The sequence below is a fragment of the Python bivittatus genome, unplaced genomic scaffold, assembly GCF_059951505.1.
Source record: "Python bivittatus isolate LINGU-HERP-01145 unplaced genomic scaffold, Pbiv_v1 ctg000560_np1212, whole genome shotgun sequence".
Classification (NCBI taxonomy): Eukaryota; Metazoa; Chordata; class Lepidosauria; order Squamata; family Pythonidae; genus Python; species Python bivittatus.
In genome coordinates, this window is record NW_028277083.1 from 9,014,508 (window position 1) to 9,027,103 (window position 12,596).

The window sequence follows — 12,596 nt, forward strand, 5'->3', positions numbered from 1 at the left end:
CGCCTTGCTTGGACAAAACTGAGAGACATCAATCAGCCTAGGAATCAATACTATGGGAAACTCAGGCTTGAGATTCAAAACTGTAGCCAAATGATAGGAAAAAGGGGTGATTTAGAGAAGGCTAGGAGAAAGTGATGTCTTGTCTGTGGGCTCTCCCCACTATAATTCTGTATTTGTTTCATCACATTTAGATAGAGGAGAGTTGAAGAATGGAGCAGCATTCTCATTCGCTACCCTTCTGTTTGAAATCATGCTTCCCACTGCTGCTTCACAACATCTGGATAAAGTACTGGAACCCTTGGAGACAGAGTGCCACTAAAGACCTAAATCAGCTTATAAGGGCTATGCCAACTGGGGACAGTGAGGCATATTGTGTAACACAGCCAGAGGAATTTCAAGCATTTTTCCTTCACTCTCACCATGCAATTCCCATAACCATCATTCAGCCTGATCCCAAACGGGTAAGGCTCAAAGATGCAGCCTGGCTCACATGTCACCACAAGATGCTTGTTTCGGTTATTTGAAGAGAAAGGTCTATGAAAGATCAGATCAGTCTTTTCTCCTTGAAACTCTAATTCCTCAGGGGCAGAGCCAAGATGCACCCTACCTTCTCCCAGGCAGACCGCTCTCATTTTGGCTATTTCCGGCAACCTGCTGCATCTTGGATCTTTCAATGTGTTCCACATAGGTTTGGATCATCTGCAGAAGAAGGGGAGGAAAAATAAATACAGTGCTTATCCCAGATTCCCACTTGCACTTTAGAATTGTACCCTACTCCAACATTTTATCTGGAAAATGGTTTCTTTCAATGCAAATGGTTTTCTTTCAAAACAAAGTTTAGCTGGCAATGTCCTGGCTTTTCTGTACAGCAGAGACAGGATCTATAACCTTCCAGCTATGGCTGTACTCCAACTCCCATCACACTAGTACAGAAGATCAGAGATGACAGGAACGTAGCCCAACAAATCTGAAAGGAGTTAGGGATATTACTGTCATTTACCTTTAGACCTGTATATTCATTAACTAATCAACTGTTATCCACTCCTAGTAAAGAGGAGATACCTCTGTGTGGCGCTGGTGAAGAGCATTATATTCTTTCTTCATTTCAGATTCACGCTCCTCCAACCGGGAAACTGTTCATTATTTTAAAAAAGAAAAAAAAAGTGGGGTGGGGAGAAATGGATCAGTCTGAGAAAGAAGATACTAACAAGTCATAAACGGAATGAGAATACATCTTCAAGCTTGTTCTAGTTCATTCCCAGTTGATTACAAAATTACAAATGAACAAAAGAGGAGGTTTTGCCGCCAGTTTCCTTGTAGCTGAGTTGATACAGCACATATTTTTCAGGGAGATGTCGTGGATTCCGTCTCTGGACATTTAAGCCAGGCTAGAAACAGCCACACCTTGAGCCAAGTCAGATCACAGGCACATCTAATGCAGTGGTGTCTTTACACAGATTTAGAATGGGTTCTCTATGCCATTAATATTTGGAGAGCCAGGAATTGAAGCAGGAACCTTCTATGTTCCAATAAATGCTTCAAATCTGAAGCATGGTCCTTCCCATACACATTTGAAACTCTAGGAAGCTACTGTCAATCAGAATAGACAGTATGTAGTACACAGACAATGGTTTTGCACCTGATTCAAAAGCCATCTTCGTAACATTCTAATCTATTGCATGCCAATGGAACACAATATGAGATTGTAAGAAGGGTGATCCTGGTGCTTAAGCCAGCTAGTGGTTTGACTATTTGGCAGTTCATCATACATACAGGGAAACCCAACCAAATTCAACAAAATGTGTGTATGACCTGCAGTAGTATAGCCAAACCCTGGCCAGGGTTTTACTCACTTTGGTCTGCATAGTTCTTGGCCTTTAGCTCCAGTTGCCGTGTTTGAAATTCAAGGTGTTCGACCTGAACCTGCAGCTCTTTCTTTTCCTGTTCCAGTGCATCTTCAAATTCAATAAATTTCTATACAAGACATAAATAACAGAAACTGGTTGTGTGAGCAGAGAAATGGTGACTCTTCACAACCAGCTGTGACAAATCAAAGACTGTCCCTTCTTGCAAGTTGTACAATTTTCCTATGAAAATATATCATTTTAAGCATATAACAATCACTGAAAGAAAATTGTGTCACCTGAACTAATTAGTATTTTGAGGCCTTGTTCTTTAGAAAACTAGGAAGACTTTTTTTGGCTTTGCTTAATAAAAACTTTGTCTATATAACATTTCTTGCTTTGTCTGCAATCCTGGACATAGACATAAAGGCAAACGCAAAGACTGTAAAAGATATCTACATTCTTTATATCATGCATAACTTTGGCCAGTTCCCCATTATTGATCTGAAGCACTCTCTACCACTCCTTGCATTGGTACAAAAGTCTCCATTATAAAACTGGCTGTCTGCATCACCAATTCCTATCCCACCTCGGTTGTACCTGTTGTGACCCCTGCTGAACCATGCTATCCAGATTTGTTGTTGTCTGGTTCCTCCCTGGCTCTGCTGTTTCCCTTTCAGCATGTCACTACCTAGTGGAAAACCATTCACCAACCAGGACACAGCAGTGTGAACAGGCAGAGTGCAACTGTTTTTCTTCATTATTTTCACAAGTGACTGAAACTGAGGAATACTGGGAAGCTGGCAAATAATCAACATTAGCTCCCTTTGACATCCCTCATTGTTTTCAGAAAGTTCCAATGAGGAAAGGAGAGGGCAAGGTATCTAATCTGCTGCATACCTATGGCCTCTATTCTTTGTCAATAAAATACTGAATTCTACCCTGCTGTCCTTTCTGTGGCTGGAAACTTAGAGAGAAGTGAATTTTCAAAATAGGAAAGCAGGACTAGTATGAAAAAATAAATGGGAAATAGACTGTTATTTCAGGGAGCAAAAAAAGAGAGAAAAAGCTTTGGTGGAGACCAGTCCACCACCTAGACTCCCAGCATATCCCAAACACATCTCTAGATCACTTGATCGTGCCTCCAAGATAATGGATCGCAAACATAGTTTTTACATACCCTGAAGCTGTGTTGGGACAGTGTTGTATTAAAGAGAAAAACTACTTTTATTCCAGTACACAAAGTGACAATAGAAGACTATTTAAATCATGGGTTAAGGATAGAATAAAGCTAACACCATTTGATCAAGGGGAGAAGACGGGGGTTATCAGTGAATGATGGTGCTGGTCTAAATGATAAATAGGGACTTTTTATCTTATGTACTACTAAGAAACCCATCCATATGAAAGGAATACAACCCAACCCAACTAGAAGGAGAAAGTAGTGCAGGCTTGGGTGAATTCTACCATTCACATGCATACACAAAAGAAAATACAGAGCGAACCATAAATATCCTAATGGAGATTAAATAGACACAAAATGTTTGATATCTGATGTTGCAAGAGTAGAAAAACAGGGGAGAAATAAAATGGAGCAGGCTGGAAAAGGCATGGATAACTGGTTGGTATCCTCAATAGGATCACTCCAAATTGCAATATTTTGTTGCATGTAAACTTGTTAGCCAGTAAAGAGTTGCAGACCAGGATGTATGGAGAAGCTCCTATGCCCTGCTTCATAAAGGATCATTCCATACTGCCGTACTATGTAAACTTTGAATTGGCATGTTAGATGCATATTAGCCTGTGAAGTTAAAGAGTTGTGATCAAGATCTAATGAGACACCTTTATGCATCACTTCATAAAGTCAACATCCAAAGACTGTTCATGGGCTTTTCCAAAATGCCCTCATTTGGGAGGCATTAAAATAGACAAGGAAAAAACAATAACAAAGAGAATATGGGCTACATATCACCATATACAGGAAATGTCTTTTATAATATTCCAGAATATTATGCTACAGAGATGGTCAATAGCACAGCAAAAAGAGAGGGCGGAGCTGGCGTCGCGGCGATACGGCGGGCGATCCTGGGCTCCCAGGATGGCAGCCGATATCTCCTCCCCCGGACGGTCCCGATGGACCTAAGCCGTCCCGTAGAGATGGCGATCGCAAAGGGCACGTCCCGCGGATCTCAGGGACGCCGCAAGTCCCAGATTGATCCGGGGAGAAGCTCTTGAAGCCGGCGGAGGAGAGCCAGCCAAAATGGCTGCGAAAGCCGGGGCAGCTCCAAAGGAAGAAGGAAGAGAAGGGTGTCAGCTGGGTGAGATGGACTTTTACTATTTAACTATTCTTAGAGAACACCTTAAGTAACTTAAAGAGATTTTTAAAAGTGAAGAAAAGTGGATTAAGCGGCGAGATCGAGCCTTATAAAAAAAGGGGGGAAATTTTTTTTTTCTTTTCAACTTTCCCTTTTTAGTGGATTTGGCAAGATGTTTTTCTCTTAAAAAAAATATATTTTTAACTGGATTGGCTTTTTCTTTTTAATACTCAATAACTTTTTATTTTAAGCCTTTTTTTTGACTAAGATTTCTTTATTGTTGTAAGAAATTTATACTTTTTGATTTTGAAATGGGGAAAGTGGAGTTAAGAGAAAGTAAATGAAAGAAAGTTGCGCTGCCATCTAGAGGCTCGACATAGTGCTTTTTTTCTTCTATTGTGACGCATGCTCAAGGACCCTGTGCTTTCTAAAAAGATAGTGGGATGTGCATGTTTATACAGGTGCCATCCGTAACTATAAACAAGAAAGTGGAGTTGAAAGCGATTTTGAAAATATCAAGATGGAAAGTTTGAGCTAGTCCCAAGAGCCCTGATTAGTGGCAGTAGCTCTTCTTTCTGCTAGAAGCTCTGCTTTGCTCTCCACTCCCCCCTCAGTTGGATTTTTTTTTAAAGAGACTTAGTCTTTTCCCTCCTCTTCTTTTTTTTTTTTCTTCTCTTGCTTTTTTTTTTCTTTCTTATTTTTGGCAAGAACAAAGATAAAGAATCCTTTGACTCAATGAAGGTTTATCAAGATAATAAACTATACGAGAAACACAATGCAGAAAAAGATCTCTAAACTATTGAGGATGACTATAAAAAACTGGAAGAAGAGCTGCAGAAATTCCCGCAAAAAAAAAAAGAAAAAAAGATACTAAAGCTAAAATGGACTTAATTAAACATAAAACGGGATCAATGGAAAAGGAAGAAATAGTACAAGAAATCAGAAATATTAAACAGAATTATTGTGGTTAATTAACTGATAAATGAAGAGGGACAGACTTGTTCTTGGCACTGAGGGTGAGAAAAAGATTATACAAGATTATAATGGAAAATCGTACTAAAAGAATGCACAAAGAAGAAGTAAAACAATATTGAAAGAAACTATTTCAGATGTTTAAAGAAAAACGAGGGGAATACAACAATGATGGAACTGACAGAAGCTTCAAAAGCAGAATGTTTGAAAGGACATTTATCATTGCTTTCTCTTATCTAATAATGTAGAAAAAGGAATAAACAGCTAGATATTTTGGGATGTTGAATGAAAAGGGTGAACTCAAAATTATGCAAGCGCTGGAATAAAGTATAAATCTGAGATATATAGTTAAAAATTGTATTTGATTCTAAATATTTTAAGAGATTAGACATTTACATATGGTTGAATATAGTAACATATAGATTTTAAACTAGAGATATTTTTGTTGAAACATGTAGTGAAGAATCTGGTTAGAACTGTAACCCGGTTAGAACTGTAACTGATATTGTAACTGATACTGGTTAGAACTGTAACTTTTAAGAATTGGAAAAATTAAAAATTACTTATGCAGGAGGAAGTTATGGAAAATTATGAAATGTGCAGAGATGAGTTAAACTGAGATTTGAAATTAGAGTAAGAAGATAAGTAACTTGTTTTTATTAATGATTGGATGAGAAAATATAGTAATGTAATGGATTAGGAAACTTTATAATAGAAATTTGATATTAATTATTATATATATACACATATAATCGATAGATGAAAATGTATTACTAATCCTATTGAAAGTTAAAATTTCTTGTAATAAATGATTTTATAGATTAGCTATGAATGATTAATAATTGTTAATTGATAAGTATACAAGTATATTTTGAATAGATGATATGAGAATTTAAGATTATGAAAGGGGCACCAACGAGTTGGTAACTGGTTGACACACGCTATAAAATGGAAGATGCTTTTTTTTTATGCCTTTTTGTGGTTTTGTTTGTCCATGTATGTTTTGTGTTTGTTGTAAAAATAAAAAAAATATATTAAAAAAAAAAATAGCACAGCAAAAAACAAAACAAAACAATGAATTCATGAACAGTCTGCGGTGCTAATGTAGCCTTAATATCCAAAGATGGACCGATCCTGAGATCTTGACTATCTAAGTAATTCTAATTTTATGCTACTTAAGAAGTGGAAATGGACTGATGTGTACAAATGTGATTTTATCACTCAAAACCAAACCAAACCAAACCACCAATAGAAGCGAATATAACCAAAATGTTTTATTACAGAGACTCAGCACCCTGGAGAATTATCTCTCTTCTGCCAAGTCATATGTTGCAAATGCCTAGCTGGGGAGGGACGACAGCTCAGTGGAAACACTATACACTTTGCAGACAGAATGTTCCAAGATGTATTTGGTTTAAAAAAAGAATCTAGTAGCAGATGATGGGAAAATCTTTTGGCTGGGCCCCAGAGAGCCACTATTCCTGTTTAAACAGTATGCTGCAAAATAGGCAAATGGGCTAGACTCATATAAGTTTGATCTCTCTTAAACAACTGTCAGTGACAATCAGTTTCACAAGTTAACAAGTTATGAATAAGCTTTTTTTCTTGGGGGGGGGAATCATTTCTAAGTGGAATATCTTGCATCTCCAGCTAGAGGGACCAGCTAACAGGTAAGCCCTTTTTGCACTGGACATCTCTGAGGATGCTGCTACTCAAAACAGTAATTAACATTATTCATGATAGACATATTGATCGTATGGAATACTATGACTGGGTTCCCAAATATCCCGGTTTGCTTAATCATGGTTTATTGAACTGTGTTCAAACAAGCCAAGCCAAAATCAAACAAATTATATTACAGCTCAAAATCTATTCTATTCTGACTGTGGAGATAATATAACACAACCTAAACAACTTCCAGGTTGAAGTGTGTGGACTTCAACTCCCAGAATTCCCCAAGAAGCATATTTGGAACTTGCTTAGGTTGGGAGACTCTGCTATAGAGCCATTGAGATGAATGTGGATATATGTATAGTATGAACTAATTAACAGATTCTCCTTTCCTGTCAATAATTTCTGGAGTTTAATGTTTGTAACAAGTATACGTGTGTTTGTGTAGAGGGCAAAGGAAATGGTTTTGAAGGATAGGAAGAACTGCTATCAAGGCAATGGCCAGATAAAAGGTGCTTGACCCTGGGCCAAGCAAGTAACTTGAGAAAACATCTCAGACAAGATCCTTCCTAGTTCACACAAAGAAAAAAGAAGGGGGAAAACCCATGCAGACTTGCAAGATTCTGCTGCTATAACTATTACAATAAAAGTAGTACTGAACTACATGGCTTCTTAGTCTGGTCCACCTTGTAGGGATGAGAGGACAGTTCGTGTTCATATACGTATAAATACAGACATGTAGGTTTGGGGGTGGGAACCTAGAAAAACTCAGTTAAGAAAGCAGGAACATTTAGAAAGAGGACAATTTTATAAATGTATTTTTCTTTGTTTTTCTAAGGATTTTAGGAAGATAAGCCCTCACATTTCTATTTGCAGATATATTTATCCTACTATTCTCACAACCTTCGATCAGAAAATTGCAAAAATTAACATAAAAGCCTGTTTGGCAAACAGTAGGTTCACATCACACTATGCCACATTTCATGTTAACCGTGGTTTATTGAACAAGTCTTAATGGTTGCATGGGCACATGACACTAAGCCATAACTGATGGGTTTACAAACCACAATGATCAGGTTCACAAGTATATCCTTAGTCAAAACCAAAATATCCAGGTTATCTGTGTAAAACATAATGGGTGTACCTAGCTAACATAGAATGTAGCTCATTCTTTTTTTGTACTTCTGTACCACTCATAATTTTGTAACGTCTAACCATTTCTTTCCTAATCTTAGGCTCCAGAGACCTGACCCAGTCAAAACGCAGCAAATTTCTCCTATTGGTTTTATCTAGAGAAGCAGGTAGTAATCCTAACATAGTTATTTGAAATCAGCACCACTTCAATAGCATAAGCTTACACACACACATGCCCGTACAGAAGCTAAGTCCCACTGGATTCATCTTTGCCTGGATCACGATTCTAATATTTTGTGATCTTGCCCCAAAAGAAAGCCAGATGACAGTCATAAAAAGAGTACCAAAAGATGTCGAGAATGAGAAATTGGATTTGTTTCTAATTTAGGCAACATTAAAGGAACTGTATTCATACGCTTGCAATTAAGGGGCTGTCAGAGTGTGTTAGCAACAAAAGTGCTTTTACAGAAATATGGGATGCAATGATTTGGAGACTCCCATTTCTGTTTCAATGCACAGCTGCCAATCTCAGTTCTAGCCACCCTGCTTGTAGAAATACAGTGGGAGACCAGGTCTCCCTGCTGATTTAATAGAAAGATACATCCATGAAAGATGAATCTAGAAACATGAAAAAGATCCATTCTGACAGCACCATTTTCAGTGCATAAAGCTCCTGTCTCCCATCTCAACTAGGCATCACCCAACAACATGCCCATGTTGTGGAATATCTTCCCCCCAAAGTGAGACTGGCTTCATCACTTCCGTCCTTCTGCAGCTCCCTCAAAACCTGGATGTGTCAGGGGACTGGTGAATTATTAAGGTGGCTACACTATTATTAACATCTCTTCATCTAATATTTCTCCTCTTTTAGCTTGTTTTTACAATTTTTAAAGTTTTTAGATAATAATAATAATAATTATTATTATTTGGTATTTATTGTTTTAGCCTTGCTGTATGCCACCCAGAGTCACTGTTTGTGAGATGGGCAGCTATATGAATTTGACAAATAAATAAATAAAATAACTACAACATCACCAATAAAGCAACATTTTAAAATAATGAAATCAAACCCACACTCCAGTCTATAAAACTGCAGAACAAAATTGGAATGCATTAGAAGATGACCATAGTGTAGGAAAGCAATTTGTAGATTCTCAGAAACCTATTCGCCCACAATGACCAGACATGTTTATTGCTTAACCATGGTTTGTAGAAAAAAAATAATCTGATGAAGTTTACATGAGATATTAAGAAACCATAGCTTACAACTTACAGTGTCTGAACTCACTCAGCAAACTAAGCAGAGCACACGAAACAACTCAGGTCAGTGGGTGAACTGATTTCAGTCTTGTAATTCTATTTTTCTTTTTCCTCAACAAAGAGATCCAACTCCTGGTGCAAAATAGGGGCTTTCTGGGAAGGTTGGATTCACACAGCAGTTCAAATTTAATTCAGAGGAGTCAAGAAATCCTTGCAGATCAAGTGCAAACCCCCAAGTGATTTACTAAGTTATTCAGATCTACTTTCTGGCCACCTGCCACCACCAAAGAAAGCCATTTTTGTGTTTGGCCCTTCCTATGTTTATAAACATCTCTTTTTGTTCCATGCAATGATGGAAAGAATATTGCATCTGTTGCTAGCACTTTTACCAGCCCCAACATTCTTTCACTAAGCTAAGAAATGCATGGATGGTACATCCAAAAGCTAAATGGAAGAAAGGACAGTCTTTAGGAAGGAACCTGAACTTCTGAAAATTAAGATCTGGAAAGGAGGGAAAAAAAGAGTCTATTTTCAAAAATCGGAACAGATAAAATATATTTGCCAAAAAGACTAGTCGGATGACTTTCTGAAACCCTCCGAAGACACATGATCAAGTTTTGACACAGGAATTAATATAGGGGCAAGCCAATCTATTTGGCTGGCTGTCAAGAGTGATGGAATAGGCATTTGGATGAATGCCGCTGTAATAAACCAGCAGTTCCCACATCTAGCAATCTCTAGATCTGTTGGATGACCGTTCATATTATCTTGAGCAGAACAGCTCATCGAGGTTGACGATGGGAACGGGGAGCTAAAACTCCTGAAAGATGATTGACTAAGGCAGGTTGGAGCTAGAAAAAAAGGATGGTTGACCCGGAATTGTTAGCTTGATGGGGGTAGGGAAAAAGTAATGGGGAAAACAAATTCTTCCCACCATGCCATTTATTCATTGGAAGCCAACTTCCTCTCACTTCCCCTCTTTTCCCCATAATCCAGTGGATTTCAAGGAGGATTTCCAAGTCACCATCTCCTCTTTGCCCTTCAAGAAAGTGAATTCACAACCAGTTCAAGCTCAGAGATGCCTCCAAATAGAGGTGAGCCCCTCCAATGCTTTTCTACACCTGCTTTCATTTTTATTCTAATCCTCCATAAGAGAAACAGCTGTCAGAGCACTCTTTCAGTTACAATCCAGCCTGGAAACAGCTGAATGGCTGGAGCTCAGCCTCTTGCAAGCTCTGGGAGCATCTCCCCCTCGCCCCCAATGAATGGGTCCAAAGACTATGAAAGCTCACAGCATAATAAATCAGTGATGTTTTTCCTGCCAGAGTGAGTGGCTACTCCCCTTCTGATCTGACGATAAGGATGACCACGGATGGATGCTCGGCTGCAACCCCTGCGGCTCTGCTTGGGAGCCAGAGGGCCGGAGAGGCCTTCTCGACTTCCCCGACTGAGTCCCGCGGCCAAGTTTGGGCCTCCGGCTCGACCCCGGGGGTCTCCCCGGCTCCCTCACCTCCTCGGCCTGCTTGCGCAGCGCCTTCTCCCGCTCGTACTGGGTGAGAAGCTGCTCGTTGTCTTCCCGCAGCAGCTCCAGCTCCACCTCGTGCTCCTGGTTGTCGGTCAGCACCGAGTCTAGGTTCTCCAGCACCGTCACCACCAGCGGCATCAGCTCCTTGACCACCTCCTCGTCGTAGCAGCGGATCAGGCGCTCGAACTCGCGGTAGATGCTGTTGGCCAGGCCCGAGACGCGTTCCGACATCACCGAGCCCGAGCAGTAGTCGTCCCCCGGGTAGCCGCCGACGCCGCCATCGTCCAGCTGGATCTCCAACATCTTGGCGCCGCCGATGCGCTCCCCTCCGCCGCCGCACCTGCTCGGCCGGCCGGCTTGCAGAAGATGGACGGCGGCGGCGGCGGCGGCGGCAGCGATGCTCCTCCGGCCTCGGTCTCCTCCTCTCCAGCGCTCGGCTCTGCTCACCCCCGCTCGCCCCTGCCCTGCGCCACTGGCCACTCCCGTCGCCTCTCCCTCGCGCTCGCTGCCTTGCGCGCACAGGCGCACCAGCGAGGCGGCGGGCGGGCGGGCAGGCTGCTTCTCTTCCCGGGGGGGAAGCTGCGAAGGGGGCCTCTCGGGAGCATCCTTCTTCCCTGCACGGGGATGGGGCTCTCATTCATGGCCAAGCTCGCCGGAACGTCGGGGCTTGTGAATAATGGTAACGACAGTAACAACAACAATAATAGCTCTCCTGCACTTCTGCCCTTCAGGAGAAGAAGAAGAAACCAGCCTGCTCTCAGGAGCTCAAGGCTGCTTCTGCGGGGATCCTCCTTCATTTAGTTCTTCCAACATCCCTGTGAGGTCGGTGAGGCTGAGGGAAAGTAACTGGGCCAACCTCACTCAGTTTCCAGGGCTCAGGGTGACCTTGGGGCTGAAGTTTTCTGGTCCTGCTCCAGTCCCTGACTGCTCACCCCTTGTCTGTCAAAAGCAGGCAAAGCTCTTTTGGGGGAGGTGGCAGTTGGTCCCGGACTCACATGCACGTTCAAGCAACTTACTGAACCAGAGTAATGAAAGTTCTGGCAGCTGCATGTTCATTACGTGCTTAGCTTGGCTAGTTGGAATCCTGGTTTGTTTGTTTGCTTAGTTTATTGTGTGATTCCACACATTGCACAGATCTTTTAAAAAATGGGTAAATTCATTTAGTGAATATGCGCTTGACAAGTCCCCCTCTCCCCCAGCAAAGGTATAGTTTAGTACTGGAAATGGATAATTTTTCACTCAAGGAAATAACATAAATTGACTAAAATCTTATTTTAATATTGTATTAAGATTTCCCCACACACTCCTTTTTATTGGGCCATAGATATCAATAGATAAATGGAGGGAGAAATTTGCATTAACATAGGGTACAATGATAAAAAAGGGGAATGCCTCAAATTAATATTTTGCCCTCGTCTTTCAGAGCCTTGAAGAACCACCTGGATGTGTGGGATGAATACAGTAGATATTTGCTGCTAGGATTGGAAAGGGATGTTCAGCTCAGTATTACAAAGCTGTTTTTGCAATATGACAAATAAGATATAAATATGAGGAATACCTGCTGTGTTTGGATTTTTTTAAAATATATGTAATGGAGTGTCATGATGCCACAGACTCCATTTGTACAAATAAGACATAAATTTTAAAACTGCCATCTATAACATCATCTACATGAGACAGAGGATCAAGATTTCTTAAAGCACCATAAGATGCCATTCATTACATCTGACTAGTGCCCTGCAATCCATCTCTTAAAACTATGAGTTAAAGTGGCACATGAGCTATGCACATATTATAGTTGGCAAGGTTTAAAGAAAACGATATGGGAGATGAGCTGAATTGCAAGCCTGTGTAGCACACTTATTTAAGAGTAAG

General features: G+C 40.5%; 1 protein-coding gene across 1 annotated transcript in view; it reads right to left on the bottom strand.

Annotated features, from left to right (window-relative positions):
* Positions 1-11,153, bottom strand: part of MAPK8IP3 (mitogen-activated protein kinase 8 interacting protein 3) — a 58,077-nt gene extending 46,924 nt beyond the window's left edge. Inside the window, exons 1-4 of the mRNA XM_088148147.1 lie at positions 10,707-11,153; positions 1,854-1,974; positions 1,063-1,133; positions 608-699 (exon numbers count right to left, since the gene is read on the bottom strand). Of these exons, the coding sequence (XP_088004273.1) occupies positions 608-699; positions 1,063-1,133; positions 1,854-1,974; positions 10,707-11,024 (602 nt within the window). The 5' untranslated portion in view covers positions 11,025-11,153. The remainder of the gene's footprint in view (positions 1-607; positions 700-1,062; positions 1,134-1,853; positions 1,975-10,706) is intronic.
* Between the last annotated feature and the right edge of the window lie 1,443 nt (positions 11,154-12,596).